The sequence below is a fragment of the Pithys albifrons genome, chromosome Z, assembly GCF_047495875.1.
Source record: "Pithys albifrons albifrons isolate INPA30051 chromosome Z, PitAlb_v1, whole genome shotgun sequence".
NCBI classification, from domain to species: domain Eukaryota; kingdom Metazoa; phylum Chordata; class Aves; order Passeriformes; family Thamnophilidae; genus Pithys; species Pithys albifrons.
In genome coordinates this window covers 57,158,218-57,168,556 of record NC_092497.1, presented here as the reverse complement: position 1 = coordinate 57,168,556, position 10,339 = coordinate 57,158,218, and the positions used below count along the sequence as shown (strand labels likewise).

Below are 10,339 nucleotides of genomic sequence, written 5' to 3'. Positions count from 1 at the left end.
GGAGGAGAACACCAGCAATGGCACTCACTCGATCTCTGGACTCCCTCAACGAGCAAAAGAATTCACACTACACATGGAAACACACTTGGACTTTCTTACCCATTTGACAGATTCAGTGATGAATGAACACGGTCAGTTCTGGGAACTCCTGGAGGTGGAAACTTTTCTGCAGGAAGCGAACAAGTATTTCCAAAGGATGACACCACCGCGGATGGCCAGACCTTGTGCTGTGGGTGTTGCCTGAAGCGGGAAAGCCCCGTTTTGCAACCTTTCCCTTTTTGCAACACTTATATGGAACTGGACATCACCTCTCCCTGTGGTGCCCCACGCTGTGGCTCTTTGGGCGCTGCGGCCGCGGGGGATCCCCCGAGGGCGCGGCCGAGGGGCTGGGGCGGGGTGGCGCCTTCACCTGCCCAGCTCTGCCCTGCCCGGCTCTCCTTTCCCGGCTCTACCCTGCCCGGCTCTCCCCGGCCCTTCTTCCCCGGTCCTTTCCCGGCTCTGCCCTGCCCGGCTCTGCCCAGCTCTATCCCCGGCTCTCTTGCCCCCGCTCTCCCCTCGGCTCTCTGTCCCGGCTCTCTCCCCACGGGTGTCTCCGGCTCTTCGCCGCCTGTCCCCCCGGCTCTCTTGCCCCGGCTCTCTTGTCGGCTGCCCTCTCGCCCTTCCCTAGCTCTCCCCTCGCCCTTCCCCGGCTCTCTCCCCGCGGCTTTTCCTTCCCGGCTGTCCCCGGCCGTGCCCGGCGCTGTTCGCCGCGGGGAGCGGAGCGTTGTGCGCGGGTCCCGCTCGCAGCGGGCGCTGCCAACGGCCCGGGGCGCCATGAGCGGCCCCTTCGGCATCGAGAACGCCGCCTTCGAGACCCCCAGCCCCGTCGGCATCGACAACGCCGCCCTCGAGACCCCCAGCCCCGCCGGCATCGACAACGCCGCCTTCGAGACCCTCAGCCCCGCCGGCATCGACAACGCCGCCTTCGAGGCTCCCAGCGCCGGCCCGGATAGCCCCGGGAGCCTCCCCGGCATCGATAGCTCTGCGCCCGAAGCTGCCAGCGCCGGCCGGGCGAGCCCCGCAGGGTCGGGTCCCAGCGCACCGTCCGAGACCGAGATTGAGGAGGGGCCCTGCGGGTGGGGAGGCTGCACCCCGAGGGCTCTGCAGCTCTGCAACAACCCCGAGGGATACCTGGCTGCCTACAGCCTGCTGGCTGTCTCCCAAGGTACCCTCCCTGGGCGGCAGGGGAAGAGCGGGGATGCTCCGGGAAGGGGCAGGGAGGGGGATGGCTTTGCCAGGGGGATTCAGCACATACTCCCCTATGGAAGTTGCTCATGCAGTATTGCTCTCTGTGCTTCAGCCTATTCCTCCTTTGCTTCTGTTTCCACCTGCTGAGTCCGTGGTCCCACCATGTCTGTGCTTCCTGCTCCTGTCAGTCAGTGCTGCATCCCCACTGCTCACAGGGAAAGGGCACTTCATGTGCACCTGTGGGCTGAGACTCAGAAGGCAGGCAAGAAAACGCCGGGATAAACCAGCAGAAGAAACTATAGTAACCCAGTGTGTACTTTGTGACACACCTGCTATTTGAAACAGTATCTTGGCAGGGTTGGTTAAGATTTTGGGTCATTTAGATGGCTTTGAAAACAAGCAAACAAATACCTGTTCTTATTCTGTGTATCCCAGTGAAGCTGTCTTCCTTGGGGGAAACCTGAGCTTTAGATTGCTCCAGATTTCTGCTCTTTAGCTTCATAGATTCTTGTCCTTATTTTTGGTTTTCTGTAAAGAGATTTGTTAGTGTCTTAGCAAGTCTGAGGCTTAGAAAGTAGCAATGTTGGCTGCGGGGAGGAGAAGCACTAGTTTACCAAACATACAAGCTTGAGATCTTTAAAGCTTTGTCTGTGAGATGAAGCTACTGGATTAATGTTGGTAAACCTTCAACTTTATTGGGCAAGCTAGAAGTGAAACTGTGTTTCCTGACAAAATTATAAGGCTTTAAAACTCGTTGTTGTTGCTCCTAGAGAATGACAGTGTTGTAGAAGGGTGGAGATTTGGTGCGAGAAGAGCAGGCAGCCTACACCTAAGATATGCAGAATGGCTCATTCCTGCCTGGAACCACACTGAGATAACTGAGATGGTATGAGGAGAACCTAATGTAAGGCTCTGCTTAAAACTTGGAAGGATTTGAAGGATACTCATGTTGCTTGTAAAGTGCTTGGAGGAACCAATGTCTCTCAGTATGTGTTTCTGTGAATATTTTCTGATTTCAGCCTGTTCAGAATCTGATCTTAGCATATAGGTTTTGTGTTAGAAAAGAAGCATCTAGAGAGTTTTGGGCAGGGCCTGCCTTTCCTTGCTTGAATTTGAAAGACCATGCTACAGCTGGTAGGATCAGGAGGTGATGACTATTATAGTTGTCCTTTTGGCAGCTCAAATTTATATTCTTCATAAAAATAAAAAGAGAGGGAAGGATGGAAGAACATCTTACATAGTGGATTTCAGTGGCGGCTGAGTAGTAGAAGACTTTTAGAACACACATCTGTCTTTTTTTGAGAGCCCTAAGAATACAAAACCAAATATCTTGAATATTTCCAGCACATCGGAATTTCTTCAGATCTGTTTTGCTCTTGTGATCTGATTGTTGAGCTGAATAACAAACTCAGTATCATTTAAAATTTTTCTCTGGGTAGGTTGCCAGTCATAAAAACATTTTGTATTGTAAGAATCTGTGTCCCGTTAGCAAGCTATAGGTGTTGGTTGTGCTGCTTATCCAGGTCTTGGCCTGCTATCTAACTGTATATGCATGCCAGGTAACTAACCAGTCTAGATCAGATTTAGGGCCTTAATGTAAGGAAACTTCTGATGTTTGTTTTGGAAGCTGATGTAGGTGTGGCTGTTGCAGATCTTGTGGCATTCTTGGTGTGTTACCTGGATTTTCTGAGCAAGAGCCTTTCCTTTGTTAAGAGCACAGAAAGGAAATTGATTCACGCTGCAATTCTTTCTGAGAGGCAGGAAAAACAAGAGTCATTATCAGCAAGAAATTCAGTGTGTGAAGCTTTGTGAAAACATTCAAGTGTTTCAGCTTCAGACTTTAGATAAAAGCATACAAAATAAAACTCGTATTTTGAAGCTGTGTGAGCTAATACTGTACTCTAGTTTTGCGTTCTAATTTTTTTCACTCTATAAATTACAGAAAGAATCACTGAGGCAGATAAAGTATATCTATTAAATTTGCTAATGCACCTCTAGAAAACATTATACCTTAAAACATTGAAGATTAATGAAGTAATATGTAACACACTTTTGATGAATGTAAGTTGTTGTACTAGCCTTTTTACATGAGTGAACATAGTGGGTAATTATCTGCAGTGACCTGGTGTATGTGTCTGGATTTCTGTGTGTGTATCTAACTGAAAGCATGTATTTATCAGGTTATTTTCTAGCTGCTTTAGAAAAGAGATTATTGTTAGGACCTCATGTGCTGTATTTCAGCTTCTCAGAACATTCCAGGTGGAACTTAACTCATGGTTTCTGTTTCAAGTATGTGTGAAACCTGTATTTCCTGAATAGAAAACGTTTTGTGTAGAATATTTGTTGCATGACTAATATCTGATTTGGTAATTGCACTTGGAGTTACATAAATGTATATATTGCATCTTGTAGTACAGTAACTGGATGTGCTGCAGTTCATAGCTGTAGCAGCAAACAAGGTAGAATTTATCTCGCTATTTTGATTACAAGAAGGATTGTTTATTCATCGGGTCAGTATTTTTTATTAAACAAAATAACAAAACCACTGTTTGAGACTGGTTCGTTCTAATCTGTCTAAAAAATTTGAGTAGCACTAATATTTCATAGGCAGATTAGGTTTGCTACTGGAAAGCCTTTTTAATTTTCCTTGTGTGCCTGCAAACCACTGTGTTAAAGCCACCATATCTTTTTTTTTTTTAAGGATAAAGAAAAAACCTTTGTGTTTCGTTATAGCAAATCAAGTTGGTTTATAATTAATCTAGATTTTATGTATCAGTACACACTGAACCTAAATCTCCAACAGATGTGGCAGAACAACGAAGTTTTGCTTGAGAAGAGTTGAAAGATAATTTCGGTACTACAATTTTAAGTGTTGAGATGTCCTTGCAGAACTTGTTTTTCAGATCAAGTATCAGCTGAGTTCCATCTTTCCTGAAAAGACTTTAGTGATTAATCACTAGATGATGGCATTGGAGGAGTTATGCTGCTATTCATCATATTGGCATTTTTACAGATGAAATGTAATTATCCAGTAAAATTAACTACAAGGTTTAATGGCTTTTAGGAGGTAAATTAAAGGTGATGACTTAAACTACAGGTAAAAGATAGTGCCTTCTAGCTCTGTAATCCACTTGCAGTGTAACTCACCTGCTTCATGTGAAGGTCTTAAGGCCTTAGTAAATGTTTGAGGTGCTGGCAAATGAGAAACAGTTGTTTGTTCATTCCTTCATGCTAGTATTGTTCTTTAGTAAATGCTTCTTAAGAGGAAAAAGATGCCAAATGTATAATCAATGGCAGTGGAGGAACACTGGAATACTTCTATTAATTGACGGATAGATGGAATTGTCTGCCTTAACAAAGAGGCCATAGTAGGGTATTGGAATTAAGACTGTGCCAAGAGCTGCCTCCTTACTGAAGGCTGAGATGTTTGGCTGTAGTGGGGATTAGAAAACAGCTGTCTGATTTGGAGTAATTTTTTTTCAATATGTTGAACCACTAAATTGATGTTGAAGTTTGGCCTGAGTAGTTGTACTTCTGGATGGTGCAATGCTTGTTGAAAACTAACTTAAGCCTATTGCTGTCACCAGTCCTTCTGTTCTTAGAATGACAGTGGGGAATCATGTTTGAATTTTAGAAAGAGTAAGAATGACTGTGGGGCCTGTGTCATGAGAGATGCTCATTAGTCATCTAAGAGGTTACATAACTCAAATTTATTTGCAACTGTGACTCCAAGACTTCCTTTTTTCAGGTATATATTTTTTAGGAATACAGTTTGTTTAGACTATGATGAAGTTATCTGGCACTGTTATGAAGTACTGCTATTATCTCTCTTGTAACAGAATCCTATTTTGTGACTGTTAAAAGCAAACTCCTCTAAGTTTAACTATCTGGTGTTTCACATAGGAACAGAATGTGAAGCAGGATGGGAGACTCAAATGAAAATCTGCTAACAGTGGGTTTGTAAAAATGGACATGCACTGGCATGTTTCTCACTTACTTGCTTCTACTTTTGGATTGGGTTTTTTTGTTTGTTTGTTGGTGTGTTTTTTTGTTTTGGTTTGTTTTGGTTTGATTTTTTTTTGGTTCATCTGTGCTTCAGTAGGTTATCTTGTGCAATGCCTTTTTCCGGGTCATTTCATTCTTTGCTGCAGGGAACTTAAAGATTCAGAGGGCAAACGTTTTCTCATTAAAGTAAATAAACTCAGTTGCTCTGAAACAGTTGCAAAGCATTTTTAAATAGGGGAAACATGTCTATTCAAAAACCTCCTTGTACTTCCCCTTTATGGTGGCAGGGAGAAAATTGTGTATTTTGACAATAATTTGAAAGCTATGTTCTTAAATTTCTTTAGCCATAGCTTGTACTCTAATGCTAGTCAAAACCTTGACTAATTTCCTTTTAACTTGTAAAGTATCTTGTGGTACTATAACACATTCTGTTTGAAATCTGTGCTTCAAAGTTAATCTGGGACTTTAATATGTGCACAGAGTTTGAGGCATGGTTTATTTTTGACTTAATACTTGAGTGTCCACAGGGGAATAAAATTTTATAGGTCCTGTGCAATTTTGATGGTTTAATCTGACACTGTATTGATCTACTATAGGCTTGGATTTTAAAGCTAATAAATAACTTACAATGGAACTTTGTAAGTATATTAATTTTAACCTTTCCATCAAACAATAGTAAGTTTACCCCTGCAACGCTATTAACGTATTTTTGACTAATTATCTCCTTTTTTATTTTCGTAGGTATTGTGGTAAATGGCCTGGTTAACATTAGTATTTCAACCATTGAGAAGCGTTACGAGTTGAACAGTTCCCTCACTGGCTTAATCTCTGCAAGCTACGACATTTCTTTTTGCGTGTTGTCGCTGTTTGTATCTTTCTTTGGAGAAAGAGGGCACAAACCACGATGGCTTGCTTTCTCAGCATTTATGCTAGGACTGGGCTCACTTATATTTTGCTTACCACACTTTGCTATTGGAAAATACCAATATGGAGATAAACTTGAAGGTAAGCTTATCTTTGTTTTGAAAATTACACAAACACACACAAAATTTTCTATAGTGACTTGATGCAACTCTTAATTTGGTACAATGTAATTAATCTCTGTCAAAGTATTAAAATAAAGTACTATCTGTAGCACTGAAAATAAACTGATTATGTGAAATCTATAGATTCAAGAACTGGCTCTCTGTACAGTAATTGTCAGAAGTGGTCTGAGTGTCAATATCAGTTCTTGCTCACTAGCAAGTGTTTGAATAAAACACTTTTTCTTGCATTGATATATGTAATTAAAATTCATTTTGACTAGAAAATTCTCTGGCATCTATTTGTGAACTGTAATCAAGTTAGATCAGTGATGTAGAATAAGTGTCAAAGTTTCAACTTTAGTCAAAAAAGTTAGGCTTGCCATTTTGTTGAAAGGTGACTACTTTTTACAGCTCTTTGGGGTTCTGAATGCCTTGACGGCATCTTGATTAACGCATTAACGAGTTTCTCTAAGTTCTTTTATAATATGTTGATTATAACTTGTTGATTTATTTGAAATGAAGAGGTAACAACAAGTACTGAACAGTACTGAACAAAGTATATAAATCACCGAGTAGCTAGCTCTCTGTTCTTACATTACTTTTCTCATTAAAAAGGACTTCAGTACAGTGTGACTAGTGCCAACTATTTGTATTGCAATTTAGTGGCACACCTGTAACTAATACAGAAATGTTCAGATATGTTTAAAGCAGGATGACTTAATTGTTATTGCAGTGTTGAATCAGACTTCTGCCTTCAATGACAAAGCATATTAGAGTGCTCACTAAAAAATCAGTAGCTGTGAAGCAACCTGGTGAAAGGTTGTTGATTCTCAAATTAATTTCTTTAGTATTAATCATGTCACACACCTTCATGTACCATCTAGACATTAGTTAAACAAGTTTGGTAAGATATTGAGGATCTGAAATGAAAATCCTAATGCGAATCTGTATTGGAAATTAATTAAACTTTTAACTGAAGAAGGACAAAAGAAAACACTCTTCAGTGTTTGGGGGCTGTAAACAGGTGAATATTTGTTACTGTTAGCAGAGGGGAACTGGTTACTTGCTCCTGGCTCTGTTACAATCTGATTTCTCTACAATTTTGGTTTCAGTATTGCACTTGACCTTCACTATAGTATGGAAAGGAAATTGAATTTGAAATGTATGTTTCAATCTTATTGTAGGTTTTGGGGGTTTTTTTAATGGAAACAAGATACTGGCAGTGTGGGAGAGAAGACCAACTATAGCAACTGTTCTCTTTTCAACAAATTTTAGTTGAAATCTTAAGGATGTGTCAGTGTTCAATCAAACATCTGTCATTGAGGATGGCTGTAGATGTTGATGGCTTATTAGGGACATATTCTGCATGGAGTTTTGAAAACTAAAAGTGGTGGGGACTTTTTTAAATGCAATATGTTTTCTTCACCATGACACTGTCAGCTGACACCAGTCATGCTCCTTTTATTGTTGTGATGCAGGTGCCTATGCTGTGACTGTGGTGAGCAAACTTAAAAACTTAAGCTGACTTAATCAAAACACTGTCAAAGATAGGTTACTGTCTGATAGATGACAGAATCAACATAAGTCTTCAGGTGCTGTGAAAGGTCATGCTTTAGCTGTCAAGTGCAGGATTATAGGATTTCTGGTTTAGCTTGTTCTGATGTTGATGAAGCATTGTAGCTGTACAACCCAGTTGTGGAATTTAATAGCACCACACCCCCAAAAGCTTCTATTTTGATTGTTTGTTCAGATCAATAGTTTGTAGAAACTCTAATATTTTTGAACTTTTATTTGATGCTTTGTGTTAAAATCTACCACTTAATTTATTTCTGAACAACTCTTTTTACTGGTTGGTTACTTGATTAGTACTTGATTACTTGATTACTGTTAAAGGTCAGGAGTTTTAGCTGAAGGGTAACTTCAAAGTACAGTTCAATGCAGCATTAAATGTGGCTGCCAGGTTAATGAACAGGTCAAGTCTGGAATACAAAATACTTATAACCTCCAGTAGAAGGCTTGCAGACTTAATAGAACATATTGTTTTACCTTGAAATATTAATTTACTTTTATTCTGAGTATATACATATCCTACTCTACCAAGCTATTTGATTATTTATCCTAATACCACTTTCTAGAAATAATTTAATTTCTTATTAAATGAGTTGGTAATCAGTGGTCCTCCTATTATTAAATTTTTTAGGCACAGCAGATATTTCTTCTGTAATCTCAAGAAAGGCTTCAGACTTCAATGGGTAGTCAGTCTAGGTGTGACCAGCTATTTGCTCATTAACTTTTCCAGGTTGCAGAGTCGCCAGTGCCTCAGCTGGCTGCGATGTGTTCAGTCAGGGGCTCCACCTGGTGGTGTGTCGGGAACGGAATCAGCCCAGTTTGAGCAGTCGGAGATGGTACAGGGCACTGAAAACGGCAGATGCTTCTGTCTCGGATTTTATTTTACAAATCTAAACCTATTTCTGTATATCTACCACAGCAAATGTGCATCGTAGGTTTTTCTTGACACAAGGAAGATAATTTTGTTGTGAAGACAGTCAGACATTGGGGCACATTACCCAGGATTCTTCCTGAGTGGAGAGGAAGCAAAACTTTCCTCCTCTTGAAGTTTTCTTATCCCTTATGTTGGCCTGTTTCTGTGCAACAGCACTGTGTCACCTGTTGGGAGCTACAGGGAGTAATGAGAAAGTACATGCATATATTTATAATGCCAGTGTAGACAGTTTTCTTTAAATATCTGCCGTGTGGCAAGGGCTTCCTAGTACTTTGTTTTGTGAGCCTGAGGTGTGGATTGAGTTTGCCCTTTTACTAAGTAAAAAGGGTTTTCAAATGTAAAAGGACCTGAGGAAAGAAAAAAGACATAGTAATTTGTAGCAAAGCAGCGTGAATCAGTCTGCTTGTAGGATCTGAAGGATGTTTTCCTATGTCTGTTCAGTGTGGCTCATTTTCACCAAACTGGTGGGTTTATCCTCTTTCTTAGGGTTTTTTCTCTTCTGTGGAAAAAAACCATGCTTCTCTTTCATCTTGTCCCTTGGCACTCTTACTAAAAGTGCAATGATAGCAAGGGGAAGGAGAAGAGAACGCATACTCCCTGCCTTGAGTTCCTCTTTTCTGTTTCCTCCTTGTGGTACCAAACATGACAGGAGCAGACACAACCTTACACTTCTGTACCAGCACTTTCCTCTTCGTGTGCACAAGTACAGAGCCTTTACATTAACTTCTTGTTCTGGAGAGATGGCAGTGTGTGTTCCCTCTGAGAGCCAGTGGTGTAGGTTTTCAAGGTGGGTTTTCTTTTTTCCTATGGAAACACTTTTCACAAGAGTGAAAGGAGGGTAATCTTTGCTAGTGACTAACTGGACTATCTAGCAGGTTGTTCAGGCTGTACTGTCACTTGAGTGGAAGTTGTCAGTGCTCCTTAGAATCATTATAAGGTACAAGTACAAAATGAAGTGCATGTTATCCAGGAGTATTTGCAACCTGTGGAATGACCGTTTGACAGGGGTGGGTTTTTTCATAAGTCTGACCAATAATGCTTTAAATAAGGCTATTTTATTAATTTTACCCTCCTGTTGTGGAAAAGAAAAATAAAACAAAAACAAACCCCAAACAAGCAGTGATAGTATTTCTTCTGGGGGATACGATATCATAGAAACCTTGGCACTGCCATATAGGATACAGTAATAGGTGTGAAAATTAAGATGGCAGCCTGACATAACAGCACTTCATTTGTAGTTTATCTTTTCATACAGGTTTTTCTTCAGTTGAAATGTGATGGGCTGGGTAGCAGAATTGTAAAGTCTCATCTCTGTTTTTCAGATACATGTCAAACTCCAGGAACCGCCTCTGCTAATACAACTTGCAATGCCAGCACAAAATCTGCACATCAAAACTTTCTATATATCTTTATACTGGGGCAGCTGCTGCTGGGAGTTGGAGGAACTCCACTGTTCACTGTGGGAACAGCTTTTATTGATGATAGTGTCTCAAAACACAAGTCTTCCATTTATATAGGTAACTTTTAAACTATTTATAACATATTGTCTGATCATAGAATTCAATGCCTTCCAATTGTG

At 41.0% G+C, this 10,339-nt stretch overlaps 1 protein-coding gene across 3 annotated transcripts in view; it reads left to right on the top strand.

The window, feature by feature from the left end:
- Positions 1 to 312: 312 nt before the first annotated feature.
- The window catches only part of SLCO4C1 (solute carrier organic anion transporter family member 4C1), a 30,028-nt gene continuing 20,001 nt past the window's right edge, over positions 313 to 10,339 (top strand). The window contains exons 1-3 of one of the 3 annotated variants that reach the window (XM_071581208.1): positions 313 to 1,204; positions 5,974 to 6,237; positions 10,083 to 10,277. In XM_071581208.1, coding sequence (XP_071437309.1) covers positions 814 to 1,204; positions 5,974 to 6,237; positions 10,083 to 10,277 — 850 coding nt within the window. In that variant the 5' untranslated portion in view covers positions 313 to 813. The remainder of the gene's footprint in view (positions 1,205 to 5,973; positions 6,238 to 10,082; positions 10,278 to 10,339) is intronic. The other 2 variants (XR_011699987.1, XM_071581207.1) reach the window with 2 other exon arrangements.